A 16,520-nucleotide genomic window follows, 5' to 3' on the forward strand; every position below is an offset into this window, starting at 1 on the left:
GAACGTTTTCAGTTCCGTAACTTTGCTTCCAAAATACCCTGATTTTTATACAGAGCATTGGCTTCATAAGCAGACTTTATAAGCAGATCAATGTTATTTGCTAATTTAAAACTACACGCTATAAACATCTATAAATGAACCCCCAGTGTATTGACTATAAGGCTCTCTGATGGTGAATGTATACATTACAGCGTGAAGGTTCATCTTAGTCACTGGTCCTTCGTATCAAGTAATACTTTTGCTTTCACAATTCCTGGCTGTAAAAATTAAGGATTTTATGCTTGTTCATTAGTGTTTATGCCATTATTTTGACACACAATCACAATGTCACCTCCATGGAAGAGATGATTTATAGGGATATATTCCCCTTTCAAAGCCATTGCTGAAGTTAATGAGAAGAGAAAGGAGAATATTTCCCTTAAGGTTCGTAACTCAGCAGCATACGCATTTTCATTACAATTCTTGTGTTTAAGACTGCGTGGGGGAGTGAGGAAACTGTACTGTTATTTCCACTAAGCCAAAGAGACTATCAAGCATTATTCATTTGAAGTTTGCGCCATAAAGATGGCAAGTTTGAGGTTTATTTCTATAAATTAAAGCCTGGGAAATGTTTCACTTGAATTGCCTTTTCCCAAAAAACGAATCAAACTTCCTTTTAAAGTCACCAGTTCACAGCATCACGACCCCGTGTCAGGCAAGAAAACCGCACTAGGACTGTAACTGCTCGCGGCTGCTTTCATATAAATGTCATGATGATGGTTGGCTCAATTGTTCTTGTCCTTTTGCAATGCATGCATTTTTATGGCAGTAGGTTACATTTCCAGACGGGCAATGCTTCAGCAATTACATGGAGTCAGTACATTCTCACACGACGAGCGTCACTATGCCGCTTACACATGGATGGACAAAGGTAAGGGTTGACAACACTGCCTTCCTTTTTATCTTAACTTGTTAGTTGAACTAGCCTGTATTTTTCAGTCACAGTGAGGTGGTGCTCAAGATCCTCAGTGGGAGGAGAGATCTCCACAAATCAATCAGTATCAAGAAGTGGCCCGTACAGCACAGGCCCTCATGTCCTGCCGTACAGAGCAGTGTAATGCAGAATGCACATGTCATGGCCTGCCAGCTTGGTTGTTGAGCTGTGTTTTACATTAATTGCAACTACATCAGTCGAAAGGAGTGGGAAGGTGGGAGGTTACATTAACTGTGTGGAGGAGTGTAGAATAGGCTGGCACTGTTTGACTGAAACATTCCCACCTGATGGCAGATACTGAGTCTGCTGGGAAACAGTGTGTTCTAACTTGGTGGAGCAGTAGCTTGTTCACTGCATTGTGTGTGTGGGAGAGGGGAGTGCGCTCTCCTTCAGAGAAGGGGAAGTGTGGGCAGAGCAGTCTGGAGGGAAGAGCCCTAGTAGCCACCATGCCCGTGGAGAGGGTTGGAGTTAAGTGTGTGGTGTGTTGTTTGTCAAACCCCAGGTGTGTGGTGAGCGTGACTCCACTCAGCATGTGGACTTGGTTTTCAAGCAAGCTGCTCATGCTGGGTGGGATATTTTTGATGTATTCTGCATACGGCCATGGGGGTGGAGGAAGAAACAGCCTTGAATTGAAGACCATGAGGGCAGAAGTGACTGCCCCCAGACAACAGCTATTGTAGGCCTACTACCCCTTGTGATGCAGCTCTACAAGAGTAGCAGCAACAGCTGAAGGGTCACTGTCTGGGTTACTGGTGAGCATCAGCTCTTCTGTCTTTCATGAAGCCATATGTGGACTCTGAGGCCAGCTGGTCACCTCTGAATTGATGGCTCCTGCTCAGTGTGAGTCCGGGCACACCTTTTTTGTTCTTTTTTTTTCCACAGTAGAGGTATGAGAGGTGTGGGGTTTTTTTTTTAAGTTTCAACATGTGAAAAAGGTGTTTGTCTAACGTGCTCCTAAAAACCTCCAGTGATGGAGATTCCTTGGCCTCTCTAAGTGACTTATACCAGTGCTTACCACCCTTACTGGAATTTTTTTCTAATCCGTAACCTGAATTTTGATTGCTACAGTTCAAGCCCAGTGTTTTTTGACTGGTCATTGGTAACTAAGGAGATCAATTTATCATCCTCTTTATAACAACCTTTTAGATTGTTGCTTGTCTCTTCTCCAGACTCAACAAACCCAGTTCTTTCAATCTTTCATCTTAGGTCATGTTTTCTAGACCTTTAATCATTTTTGTTTTTTCTTCTCTGGACTTTTTCCAATTTGTCCACATCTATCTCAAAGTATTGTGCCCAGAACTGGACACAAGACTCAGTTTCAGGCCTCATCTGTGCCAAGCAGATTGCAAAAACTATTGCTCATGTCTTGTTTCCAACACCCCTGCGAACACATGAAATATACCTCCCTATTAGCAGTCACTGAGCCTCATGGGAATGGTTATGGGGTGTTCAGCTGATTGACTCAGGGCACGGGCTTTTAAAGCTCACACACGTAAAAGGGAGGAGGGGAGGAAAATCTACAACAGTGATGTCCAAAAGAAATTGAATGGATCGTCCCTTCCCCCTGCAGCCAGGTGCCACACATTCCTCCTTCCTCCCTGAGATTACTCACTGAAGCTGCAGTATGGCTGGAGTCACTACCGCACAAGCTGTGCTGCCCTGAATCTGGAGCCCACAGCACGGCACTGCCTCCGCTGCTGGTGGGACGTGTGCATGGGGCACCAGGAAAGGTGCCACAGGTGTGCAGCTCTTCTGAGCCACATTTCGACACACCCTGCTGCCCCGTTCACCACGTGTGGTGGCACTGCAGACCTATAGTGTTTGAGACCATGAAGGGGGGAGCCCTAGGAGTAGCACATCTTAGGCCTAAACTGACCTTTATCAGCTAGTTAATGAAGCTGATTTCCAGAAAGGGGTGAGTTTTTGTAACAGAGTGATTTTGATCTTCCCTAAGTTGTGTGTTTTTGTTCAGAAAGCTTTCATGACTCCAAAGTTCAAAGGATGTGTCATGCTGAGCTTTTGAAATTGAAGCTGAATATTGTATTTAATGGAAAGCAGCACGACATGTTCCCAAAGTGTCCCAAAGATTATACCTGTTAATGTCAGTTCTACTGAAAGGCATTAGTTAATTGTACTGCACAAGAGCAAGGAACATTTATTCTTATTTAAAGGAAGGAAAAAGTCCTGTGACGCGTGCAAATAGCACATCATGTATTTTAAACTCTCTGAATGTCACCTACGCAGACTGAGCAGCCATGTTTGCCCCTTCCTTCTGCATCTTTCACAGGCTTCACATCAATATGTTTTCTTTTTAACATGCTCTTGTCATTAGTGCCAGTTACTCAAGGGAAACATGAAAACAACTTGTGCATTGTGTGGGTGGAATGGGGCTTGGGGTCCTGGGCTGTTTTGGGTTGGGGCGGGGGGGGCCTGGGACGCCTGCAACGCCTCGTCACTAGCTTTTTTGGTCACCGACTGGTGCATTTGCTGATGAATGCCTTCAGTGCTCCATGACTAGAGTGCGGCAAGGTTTGAGAGTTTGGGGCACATTAATACAGGTACAGAAATCAGCCACCAGCTCTCAGTGTTCTGTGTTGTTATTTAGTTGTAATTTACCCCTAAATATCTTCTAAGAGCCCAGTAAGCAGTGGAAGTGTGGGTAATGATGCTAAACAATATTGGCCTCCCATGGTCTGGCAAATTCTGTCATCTGGCTCTGGTCAGTTTCCAAGGGTGCCAGTTGAGAGAAGTTCAACCTGTAATATTTTGAAGTGTGTCTGTCAAGTAATACCCACGTGGGTGCTGGTAACTGGCTAATTTCTGCCATTTATGCAGAGGCATGTGTGGGAGGCAGTTTAATGTCACAGCAGATGTTGCCTGTGAGACAGGGATCACTTCTTCAGGTGAGCAGGAGCTATGCATGTGGTTTGATGCTTAGTTCAGGCTTTAGTTTTGAGGACTGAATGACCGGGAAAGTTCTTAACCAGGTTTAAGTCTTCACCAGCAGGAGGAAACATTCTGTTTCTTAATCACTTTTGCTGGCTGCTGAAATTTCTCCTTTGAGCAGATGTCATCTTTTTTTGGGGGGATAAAAAAGAATTACACTTGCTTCTCAAAAGGGCTGGGAGGGGACATAGAACACTAGATGCCACAGTGCTGGGCCCCATTTTATGCATGGATAGACCTGAGGAAGGCATTCATAGAGTCTTCGTTGTCTCAGCAACTATATTCAAGTGTTGGAAGGTCCTCTGAGGCTCTTAAAGATGACCCAGGCTCACTAGCACTAAATGATTCTTTGCCTTCCAGCGTCTCAGCCTCTAGTTTTTTGTGTTGCAGGAAAGCATCCATAACTTTGTGTTGTAAGCTAGAGTCTGCCTCTGACTCCATGTGGATTGCAGAGCTGGCCTAAGTCTGTCTTGCAAAGATTGCCCTGATTTCTTCTTGTCCAGGAAGCACGGTGAAGGTGTTCAAGATGAAAGAGATCAGCTGCAGCCATAGTAAGAGCAGTGCAAGCTGTCAGGGAGCTAAAGCTGCTGTCTTTTGTACCAGAAAACGTAAAAGGGCCAAAAAGCAACTCCCTTCTACCTGCTGCAGTCACGCCCTGCATTCCCTCTGTCCCATACTAATGGCACACCTAAATCCTTCACTGTCAGATCTGCAATCAAGCCCAACTGTTTCCACTCTTCTCCCTCCCTGTGAACCCACAGCAAGTCTGCACTGAGCATCTTGTTGTGCCTTGTCTGATAATAGAAAAGGCTGCGTGACCTAACCCTAATCAAGCCTTCAACATCCCCCCAAGCTAGATGCCACTCCTCTCCAGGAACGGTTGGCAAGTGACCCCTTCCTTTGAGAGAGGCCCCGTAAGTTTGGCAAGGAGAGCATGCTTGTATCTCTTTGTATGGTCCAACCCCGTGGGATGAAGTCAGTTGAGGTGCAGAGCAACTTTCTCACTCCATTGAATGGGGAGCGAGAGGTGATTTGTGGGGCGAGGGATTTTAAATGATGGAACGGGGCCAGTTCAAGGGTCAGTGTCTCCTCCTAATTGCCAAGAACATTACAGACTAAGGAGGGCTACTCTCAATTTAGCCATAGCAGGGTTTGGTGCAAGGCAAAGGGCATATGCAACAGGACAGTGATGCCTTCACTTCATGTCCTGAAATAAGGTACATGATTTAATTTTAAATACACTGTTCATACATGAGTTGAGGAGAGATCCCTTGAGTCATGCTTGGAGCAAATTCTGGTTAGCCTGTGCAAATCTCTGTAATTAGCAGCTATTTGGAACAGGTTAATTTGTCTGGCACTGTTCTCACTGTTGCTTATGCGCTGGCAGAAGGTTAAGATCAAAAAGTTCACTTAGTCCATAACAGGTCCATGATGTCCACGTACAACGCTTGCATTTGGTTTTCAGATACTTTTGTGTCTGTGCTCCAGCCCAGCCAGCTCACGTCTGCTCCATTGTATTTACCTTACATATACAGAAAACCGGGAAAACACCTTCAGCCGTTCCCGAAGCTCTAGTGTCTCCAGCATCGACAAAGAGTCTAAGGAAGCAATTACAGCTTTGTACTTCATGGAGACCTTTGCACGGAAGAATGACTCTACTGTCTCCCCTTGTCTGTGGGTTGGAACAGGTCTCGGTATGGTCTTAATTATCTCCCTTAATCTGCCTGCTACTGAAGAATTAAGGCAAACAGAACCCGTCATGGTGTCTCCAAGTGGTAAGAGTTTCTGTGTGTTCTCCTGCTCTTTATCTGTCTCTGTAGCGGGAGAGGCTATAAATACATGCTTTTATCTGGTGTCTTAGACCAAAATCTCTCATGCAGTGAGTATTAACCCACTATGGTTCATTATGCTGAACGCACAGAGGGATACAAAGCAGTGATTGTAGCAATGATAGCTGCAATTTAGAGCTGTAGGGCAGTCTGTTTTATTAATCATGAAGATTAGATCTTACACAGAGCTGCACACATTCCTTGTAAGGACTTAGAAACAGGAGTTTTTTTGTCTAACTGGAAAAATAGTTTCCTCCTGGGAGAGTGTACAGTAAGAGCCACGCATTCGCAAACTTAACGTTCGCAAATTCTGGGGCTGTGGTGGGAAATGTCAGCGGACACCACTTCCTGGGGCTCTGGGGCCGGAGTGCTAACAGCTGCTGCCTCCCCATGACTCTGAGCACCCCCCTATATTCATGAAAATCAACATTTGTGACGGTTCCGAACATGGAACCCTTGCCAACGTTGAGACTCTGTTGCACGTAGGAGTCCCTTGAGCATGTCACGGATTTGATGGATCATGTAGCAACAGATATATCACTAAATTCCCGTAGAAGTTATCTTTAGATGTATTAATAGCATTTAGCATAAATGCCTATTTTCACATTTAAAGGCACAGACAATAAGCAACTTGGCCAGTGCTAAGAGAGAGCCATTGCTAAAGCCAGGATTAAAGTTTAGGAATATCCACCTTCTCATCCTGTGCACTGGCCCCTCAGAGAGTTGTTTCTCCTAGGAGAGGACTAGCTTTCAGCTCAAGAATTCAGCTGTTTGTAAAAGTAATTACAGTAATTGAACTTGCACCAAGTCACAATGATGATTATGGTGACAAATTACTGACCTGCTGAAGTCAGGCAGTTGTGGGCAGTGAGGAGATTATGCTGTGAGAGTCGAAAAAAGGACAGAAAACAAAAAAAAAAAGTTCAGTTTTGTAAAACAAAAGTTAATACATGTGAGAAAAACCATTATAATATATATACTAAATGAAAGGGGGAACCGTAGAAAGCAGAGAGACCTAGAGCTAGCAGTAGGCAGCAGATTAGTCATGATTTTGTGGACATGGCTGGGAAATAAGGCCTGTGTAATTCTGAAGTGCAGAGACAAAAGCATTTTGTCACTGAGCAGAGAGGTTTTAGTCCTCCTCCATACCGTTCTGATCCAGTCACAGCTGGAATAGAGTGAGCAGGTTGGGAGTGTCATTACTAGAGAAACAAGAGGGTGGTAATGATGGGGTGCATATGTGTGTGAAGGATATAATTTCCAGCAGAAGACTGAAGGATCCCAAGCACATCTCAGCTAAGTGACAGGCACAACTTACAGGGGATACTGGAGGGAGGTAAACACCAAGGAGGGATAGGATTTCATTAGCAGTTTTAGAGGGAGATAACTAAGAATAATGGGAGGAAATTTAGGAGTAGGGAACTGTAGTCCGTATTCCACAAGAAAGATTAGGCACCACCTCAGTTGCACGTTTAAAATCAGACTGGGAAGACGCTAGAAATTGCACTGTAAATAACAATCCCGTTGGTAAAAGAATGGGCTTTAAAAAATGGCTACTCGCTACTGTAACTGTTGCTCTTGGAGATGTGTTTCTCATGTCTGTTCAAGTTAGGTGTGCACGTGCACCATGTGCATGATTGTTGGACAGTTTTACCCTGACCGCTACCCAACGGCTTGGCTGTGGAGCCCCCTGGATTGGTGCCAGTGTGGAGTCCCATATACGACCCAGCTGCCCTGCACTTCCTTTTTACCAGTTATTCTGACAGTGGGGAAAGGTTGGGTTCTGCTTAGATATGAGCAACACATCTCGAAGAAGAACAGTTACAACAACGAGTGACCATTGGTTTTCCTCTGAGTGCTTGCTCGTATCTGTTTGAGTTAGGTAATTCGCAAGCCAAACCCAGGAGGAGGAGTCAGAGGCAACATGTGACTCACTTAAGGACAGTGGCCCCAAAGGCTGCATCCCATCTACATGGCCGCACAATAGCACAGTGAGACGTAAAAGTGTGTACATAGGCCCACGTTACAGCTCGACAGATTTCCTGGAGAGGCACGTAAGCCAGAAAAGAGCCCTCAGCTTGTGTGGAGTGGACCATAACAGGATGTGATCCAGGATGAGATGCGCCGCAGTGAAACAAGAAGCTCCTTTATTCCAGGGGTGGCCAACACGTAGCTGAGTGGGCCAAAATCCAGCCCACAAAGTCTCTTCCTGAGGCAGCAGTGCCATTTTACCCAAGCCAGCCAAAGTGAGTGTGAGGTGCGGGGTGTAATCAGGCTGGGGCCGAGTGCAGAACTAAATTGAATTGGTTCAATGGCTGGAAGGGCAGCCGGAGGCAGCCAGCCATAAAACCAATTCAATTTAGTTCCATTATTTCAGCACAGCAGGGCAGGGAGCTGCCTGTGCTGCAGCTGGGGGGACTCCACACCTGCTGGAGCCGCACTGAGATGGTGGGGGGGTGAGGAGGCGGTGGCTATGGAGGAACATCAGCAGTGCATGGAGCTCGTTGTCTGAGGCAGTTTAATCCTGGAGATGAGGGGAAGGTTTGGGGTTGAGAAGGGTTAATCCTGGGGATGGGGTAGGTTTGGGGCTGAGAGGGGTTAAAATTGGGGATGGGAGGGGGGGTCTGGGGCTATTTTGTGTTCAGCCCCTGGAACATGTAAAAAATTGCCATAGGGCCACCGGTGCAAAAACGTTGGCTGCCCCTGCTTTATTCAATCCGCAACAGCTACAAAGAACTGTGAGGTCTTGCGGAAGGGCTTGGTCCATTCAATGTAAAAGGCAGGTGCCTGCCTCACATCAAGAGAGTGCAGCTGCTGCTCCCACTGGGAGCTGTGAGGTTTAGGATAGAAAACAGGAAGGAAAATGTCCTGGCTAGTATGGAAGGCAAAATGCTTTCAGCAGGAAAGCTGGGTGAGGGTGAAGTTGAATCTTTTCCTCATGGACCACTGTATACGGGGGCTCTGACATGAGGTCCCAGAGCTCAGACCACCTTTTGGTGGAGGTGATGGCCACCAGGAAGGCCAGTTTCCAGGAGAGGTAGAGAAGGAAACACATGGCCAAAGATTCAAAGGGGGGGCACATAAGCACCAGCAGGACCAGCTTATGGTCCCAGGCTGGAACTGGCTGGTAGGCCGGCAGGTGGAGACAAACCATGACCTTGAGAAAATGCCCCACCATGGGTGCTCAAAAATAGAACACCAGCCTCCCCCGGATGGAAGGCCAGGATGGCTACAAGGTGGATCTTGAGGGAAGAAGTGAGAACTTGCTGCTTTAGGGAAACAAGGTATTCCAGCACCTGCAGGACAGATATAGACACAAGAATGAGGTTGTGCAGATGACACCAGCAGGAGAAGTGTGTCCACTTAGCCAAGTAGGAGCACCATGTAGATGGCTTGTGGCTGCTGAGGAGGACCTGCCACACTTGCTATCAGCACTCCTTCTTGATAGGGATTAACCACAAAGCTGCCATGCCATGAGGTGAAGGGCATAACGTTCCAGGTGATGGAAATGACGGTGGTCTTGCATGATGGGGTCCGGAAGCAGGGGAATCCTAAGGGGTGAAAGCATTAAGAGAGCAATCAGTCTGGAGTACCAGTACTGACAAGCCCAAGCTGGGGCTACAGGATAATGCCTGCCTGATCCCTGTAAACCTTGAGGAGCACCTTGTGCATGAGGGAAAACAGTGGGGATGTGTAAAGCAGCCCTGGGTTCCATGGTATCAAGAACGCGTCTACTAAGGAGCCAGAGCTGAGATTTTGGAAGGAGCAGAATTGAGGACACTTGTGGTTGCTCTGGGATGTGAAGAAGTCCAGCTGGGGAAAGCCCCACTTTTGGAAGACATCGACGTGAATTGATCACTTGCGAGCGAGGAGTCAGTGACTGAGGTGATCTGCCAGCTGGGTTCTGGGCCATTAGGAGATAGGATGCCTCCATGTGGATAGCCTGGGCTATGCAAAGCTCCCACAGGCGCAGAGCCTCTGAACAAAGCTGGGTGGAACATGCACCCCACCACACGCCTGACAGCTGATGTAGTACATGGTCGTGGTGTTGTGTCTCAGAACACAGATGCCACAGAGATGAGGAAGGAAGGTGAGACAAGTGAGGCAAATGGCACAAAATTCATGCACGTTGATGTGGAGAGAGAACTCCTCTGATGACCACATAGCATGAGTGGTGAGATGTTCCAGGTGGGCCCCCCAAGCCCAAAGCAGATGCATCCATTACCAGAGATACAGAAGGTTGGGGGCCATGGAAGTAAATGCAGACCAGTGCATTTTGGGGACTTACCCACCAGCAGAGGGTAGCAGAGACATGTTGTGGCACTGTGGTGACTATATGCATGCTGTCCCAGCTGAGGCGATGCACTGACATCCACCACACCTGGAGGGGGAGAAGGTGCAGGTTGGTAAATGGATCTACACATGTGCATACTCCCATGTGGCACAGGCTTATGTTGACTGTGATGACCAGAAACATGGTCAGGGAGTGTAGGAGCTGGGCGAGAGCCTGGAAATGATGGTCAGGGGAAAAACACCCTTTTCTTGAGAAGGCTTCAAGAACCGTACCGATAAACTCTGTGCATTGAGTCAGGACAGAAGACAGAGGAACTAACGGGGGCGCTGCCTGTGCCAAAACCTCTGGCTGATCCAGCGACAGGGTATGGGAATCTTCCTCCTAAGGAGTGGAAGGGTGAGGGTCCAGAGGAAGACAGCTAATTGTAGCCTTGGGAGCCAGAGGGGAGGTAAGAGGGTGAGGCTGAAGAGGAGGCATGGTGCCCTGTGCCTGGTGGTATGCCCAAGGTATCCAGAATTTCCAGTGGGATGGATGCCACTAAGAAATGCCCATGTCCCTCTGTAAGTGGGGATCTGCTGGGATGGAGCAGTCAGACACAGTTGAGGCCCCTCAAAGGGCGATAGCAGAGGGAGGGCACTGGCAAAGCTGCCCCGGCTGGAGGGCTATTGGCCAAGAGTGGTTGGTGTCGAGCCAGGAGTGAGAGTGCTGATGAGATTGGTAAGGTGAGTGAGACCAGTGAGATTGGTGTGAGGCGCGAGGCAGGTCCCAGATAAAAAGCAGTGCCGAGAGCTTGGCAGGTGCTGATGGAGACCAGCGTCGAGAGCGGGAACAATGCTGAAACAAAACACAGTGCCAAGAACTGGACCAGTGCTGAGAAGGGAACTTGTGTCAACAAGGGGACTGGCAGCGAGACAAAACGCAGCATCGAGAGGTGGACTGGTGCCGAGAGAAGACCTGTACTGGGAACAGGATCGGGGTGATGAGCGTGAAGTCTGGCGTGCTGCAGAAGGTGGACACCAAGAGCTGAATCAGTCAAGAACCGGAAGTCACACTCCTTACAAGTCCAGGTCTCAAAACTCCTGCAGATTCAGGACTTATCACAACAAAGACAGAACTCGTGAGGTCACTCCTTGGCATGGACTTCAAGCAGGGGCTACACTGCTTAAAGCCCCGGAATCTTTTTCATGCCCCAATCCCCTGAAGGGGACATGGGAGAAGGAGAACCCTTCCCCACCCACTGACTGCCTAACTTTAACTAACTGGAAAACAATGGCTATGCTAAAGATCTATTTATAAAGTGAAGAGCTAGGGAGACAGGGAGTAGCAAAAAGCACTCAGCCATACTTCCAACAGCCTGCACAAGAATAAGAAGGAACAGAGGGGTGGATGGGTGAGCAGGATCACAAACAGAGCACCACTCCAGGGAGTACTACAGCTGACCTGCCAGGTAGCAGCTAGGGTAAAAGTTTCGAACAGTCGTGCACACGGCATGCACACACGTAACTCAAGTAGATAGGAGCAAGCAGTCGAAGTAGTATCAGCCATTTTTATCTCTGTTGTACATTATATTGAATTTTATTTTAGGTTGCCTGAAATATTTTCAATAACTGCAGCTTGCTTGCTCACCACCTCTGCATTGCTACAGAAGTATTTCATTTGAAGCAAAAGGTTAGGTGGGGCAGTTGACTGTGCAGCTTACTCTAGGGCTGAAATGTGTTACTGTACCCCTAAAGGGAAAACTGGGTGCAAACCAGACCAGGATGCACATGTGCACTAGTGACTGCTGATTTTTTCGAAAAGCCTGTGCCAAAGCTAGAAAATTGTATTTTACAGGTACGGTACTGACGCTGAAAGGAGCAGTGCTGACTTTTTCATGCCTAGACTGCATGGGAGCATTGATACACCCACCCTATGAAGTATGGAGGGACCCAAACAGCACAGATGATAGTGAAAAAACGAGAAAAAGAAAACTCGTCATGCATTCTCCTTCCTCCTCCCAAGACATGGGAGATCATCAGTTTGCTGTCATCTGCTCAGAAAAACAAGCCAAAGTTTTCTCCCTGCCTTCCCAGACATGCCTCTATGTTCACAACATCACAGAAACGTCTTTCCTACTGCGAGCAGATGTGGTGACCCTGTGTAACAGCGTTTGCCTGGCTTGTTTTTGTGCCAATGGGCACATCATGACAATGAGGTACTTACCTAGCTGATCATTAGATAAAATTGTAAAAAGCAACAAAGTTTGTTTGTAAAAAGGAGCAGGATGAACAGTGGGTTCACTGTCCACCTGCAACCTGCTCAAATGGGTGTCTGAGCTTGGTTTTATGATGCACAGATGTAAAGAAAAACTGACCCCATTGTGCTCTGGTATACAAGTACTGTGATTTAGCCGTCCTTCTGACCATGAGTATCTCTGATAGTAACAGCATGGCAGGAACGGCAGCACTCACTGTGACTTAAGTTGCAGAATAACTTCCATGAAACCCCTTTTTCTTCAGTCACTTCTAAGTGTTGGCTTTCACGTTTTTGGCTGCACATTACCAAGATTGGTCTCTCCACAGAAGTTAAATCGTTATGGGAATCACACAGAATCATAGGGCTGGAAGGGACCTCAGGAGGTCATCTAGTCCACCCCCACTAAGTCATCCCAGCCAGGACCTTGTCCAGACAGGACTTTTGTTGGAGTACAGACTGACACGGCTACTTCTCTGTTAATAGTTGAAGTTAAGGGTTTGTTAATTTTGATTTGACTTAGCAAACTGCTAGGGCATTAGAAAAATCACTCTCACTCTCAGAATCTTCCTTTATCTATTGATTTGTGCAGAACCAAGGAAAATTGTCATCAGAAAAGAGGAGTTTGGAAGTGGAAGAATAAGAAACATACCAAAAATCTATGCAAGATACTGTCACCCTTGCACAGGCTGACTACTCACAAATTACTACTCCAAAACAAGCAGACTAAGTCATATACAATATTTAACTCTGAGAGATCTATCAGGAGTACCATCCCATCGAAATTCCATTCCATGCATTGTTAAAAAAATGCATTCCTTTTTGGAGAGCTCCTCCATCAAAATTGCTGAGAGAGAAAGTTGAAAAGTGGCAGTAAAGCAGCAGTGTCTGTGAGAGCTCTGTCCAATATTGGGTTGAATTTAACTAAACTCAAACCTTTGAAAACCACAAGGTGCATGTTTTTTGGCTTTTTTTGCCACAGGGATGTTAGGCTCCTCTAGGGTTAGATGGCAACTGAGCATGGTTTTGAGATGTTGAGTGACAACTTAATTAAAAGTATCAGAGAGGTAGCCGTTTTAGTCTGTATCTTCAAAAACAACAAGAAGTCCTGTGGCACCTTAGAGAAATTTTGGAGCATAAGCTTTCGTGAGCAAAGACCTGCTTCATCACAATGCATCTGACGAAGTGGGTCTTTGCCCACAAAAGCTAATGCTCCAAAATTTCTGTTAGTCTATAAGGTGCCACAGGATTTCTTGTTGAACTTAATGAAAGTGGCATCTTGGTGTCTAAGTCCTTTCATGGAGCTAGCCCTAAAACCCTATGTTGGTCATTGAAGTTTTCTGTGAGACCAATGCATAGACAGAACTGATCTGTAATGTGAAGGTGCCATTTTACAGTGGCACATTTAAGAGTAGGAGCACACTTGAATACCACAGCATTCTGGAAACTAAGTTACACCTGGGGGTTGACTCATGGGATAGAATCAAAGCATTTTCTCTAAATCATAACATAACACAGGTATCTGTTTCTCTGCAGCTTGCCCAGCCTTCGCCCAATGCTGGATGTCAACTATTTGCCTGTAACAGACATGAGGATAGCACGGACATTTTGTTTCACCAATGAAGGGCAAGCTTTGTATCTCAGCTCTCCCACAGAGATCCAACGCCTGACATACAGCCAGGAGATGTGCGACAATCTACAGGTAAGACCTGTAAATCTAGCAAGCAAACGTGCGGCTTCATTTTCTTATTGTGGAGAAGCCTTTGGAGCACCACCAGGCTCCCACTGTCAGAGCTGTGCTTTCTACAGGGGAGGGCTGCACATTTGTAGCACTCCTAAGCCAGCCTCCTGCCACTGCCTTGATCACATTGGTTTACACCAGTCTCAGGCTTTCAGCTGTTAACACCATGTCCTCTGGTTTCAAACCTTGTGTCACCTGTTCCTTTTTCAGATAATTTTAATCTGGAATCTGAAACTCCACATAAAATAGCAAAGGTTGTCCAGGATGTTTATAAATGTCTGCAGTGTCATGCATGGAAAATGTCAAATTACATTAGTTTTTCCAGTTTTGTCAGGAGAAAAGCTCCTACATTTGGAAGAAGTAAAATGGAAAAAGATGTTAAGGTGTCTTTGTCTCCCATTGGAATACTTTAATAAGCATGTTCCTTGTGTTAAGCCTATGAAAGAATGCAAAACACCAACACAACATTTAATCAGCTAAATATGGGGGAAACACCACAGGGATATGCTTCTGGAACAAGATTTGTTCCCAAAGAGCAAATGGTTTATTTGTAAGTGGTCAATTTGTCCGAAACCACTCTCTCTTACTTGTCGGTTCCTCAAAGTAATGGCACTTAGTCCCCTTCTAAGCTTATTAGTAGGTCATTAAAGTAGATTTAACTAATTATAAATTAAAGATTTGAATGGTTAGAATGGTAAAAAGTTGGACTGTAACATTGCCAGCAGATGTGGCAGGCATTAGATTTAATGCAAGATATGACCTCGCGTGAAACTTCTGTGAGAACACAATTGGTCTGTCTTTTTTTCAGTGCTAGCTTGATAAACTTATAGACGGAAAGTTCCCTGTGTATTCATAGCACAGGACAGTGTAGGCAGCTGCAGCAGCAGGCCACATCTCCCATGTGCACCCCACGCATCCCAGGTATACCTCATGCTTGCCCTGTAGGAATCACGTCATTGGTACAAAGGAGAGGTCAGCAGCGTGAGGGCAGGTGTTCTGAGTTGGATTATAAACCATTAAAAATCATTCAAAATATCCATTGGGGATTAAGACATGCTTTTGAATTATTTACCATAGTTTCCACTACAGCACGCGATACAGTCCTTATTTGCGGGTGGGTAAAGCTTCACATGTTCTACTGTACATTAAAATACAGCCGCTATGGAGATGATCTAAATCAAGTCATTTATTCCAAACAAAAGCTAGTTCATCATGTTAGATTTTTTTACACTCTAAATTTTGTTCATTGGAGGATGTGAATTGTATGGGGTTACTCAGGAAGGATGTATGGGGTTACTCAGGAAGGATGCTTAGCAGTGACAAAAGGAAGTAAGTTTGAGGTTGTCAAATTAGCGGAGTACCAGGATGCCAAATGAAAGACATGGCACAGCCAGCACTTGTTAGAATGCGCTGAGTACCACGTCATCCCGCAGTGCTGGCATTCTCAACACTGCAGAACTGTAACGAGGAATGAGTGTTGCAGCCAGGCTTGAGCTCTCTGGAGAGGAGGAGGGTTTGAAGTGACTGTTTCCAAATTATTGGAGGGACTCTAACTCTGTTGTAGGAGGGTTTAAGAGGAGGAAATGGGCTAGTCTTGTGTTAACCCAAGTAAGGGAATAAGGCTCTTACCTCTCAACACTGCCCTATGCCCACTACTCACATCATAGCTTCTTCACAGAGCAGAACAGCAAGAGCTTTATACACCCGGTATTCCCCTCATGAGCCGGTGGAAAGAGCATGGGGAGAGAGCCAGGCGTTCACCCTAACCTACCAGCCAGCAGAGCAGTAATATTAATGTGCTGAAGCCATTGTCCCACAAATGGTAGCTACGTTAAGTAGTTATCTGAGCTGATTGCAAATAACTTTGACAGTTATAGTTGTTTCTTAAATAATCACTGATTTGAAGGTTACAGGTGTCAGTTTTCTGGGCGCAGGACCTCCAGCTGTGCCTGTCAATGTCTTGCACACAGTTGGTGCTATGTAAGTAGTAAAGTGGGAGGTAGGTACAGCTAGCATGGAGAGAGGAGCTCTCTGCAGAAAGCCAGTGGCCTTTTTGTAAAAATCACTTCCTATCAGCAAGTGTATTATTTTCGCTTGGCGACGCATTGGCAGTCTGGTTGCCTGAATGATCACTAGTGCAAAGCACATAATTCACAAGTTATTTCTTCAACAGCTTTGTCTCTTCTGCTGTTCACCCACCGATTGCGATCTCTTGATTTTAGTCAATATTTGTTTGTTGTGCCTTCATTACAAGTGCCTTTCTCCAGTCATTAAATATGAACCTACAAGGAGATTGAACACGGAGTTTTTAAATGAAGTGGATTTTGTTAGACATTTTATCGGCACTATTGACCCAGCTCTAGTAATAACAAGACACCAGATGCTTAATATTAGTGTGCTTTTCATATTATGAGGGCTTTGAAAGAGTTGACTGTACAGACAGTCAAATATTGTCCCTGCTAGTTCTCATTTTGCAGTAAAACAAGCTACACAGATCAGATTTCA

General features: G+C 45.9%; 1 protein-coding gene across 2 annotated transcripts in view; it reads left to right on the forward strand.

Moving 5' to 3' along the window:
- The window catches only part of STXBP5L (syntaxin binding protein 5L), a 443,298-nt gene that overhangs the window by 421,960 nt on the left and 4,818 nt on the right, over positions 1 to 16,520 (forward strand). Inside the window, exons 23-26 of one of the 2 annotated variants that reach the window (XM_075000721.1) lie at positions 809 to 910; positions 5,455 to 5,694; positions 11,876 to 12,236; positions 13,811 to 13,976. In XM_075000721.1, coding sequence (XP_074856822.1) covers positions 809 to 910; positions 5,455 to 5,694; positions 11,876 to 12,236; positions 13,811 to 13,976 — 869 coding nt within the window. The remainder of the gene's footprint in view (positions 1 to 808; positions 911 to 5,454; positions 5,695 to 11,875; positions 12,237 to 13,810; positions 13,977 to 16,520) is intronic. The other variant, XM_075000731.1, reaches the window with a different exon arrangement.

Source organism: Carettochelys insculpta, chromosome 1 (genome assembly GCF_033958435.1).
Source record: "Carettochelys insculpta isolate YL-2023 chromosome 1, ASM3395843v1, whole genome shotgun sequence".
NCBI lineage: Eukaryota > Metazoa > Chordata > Testudines > Carettochelyidae > Carettochelys > Carettochelys insculpta.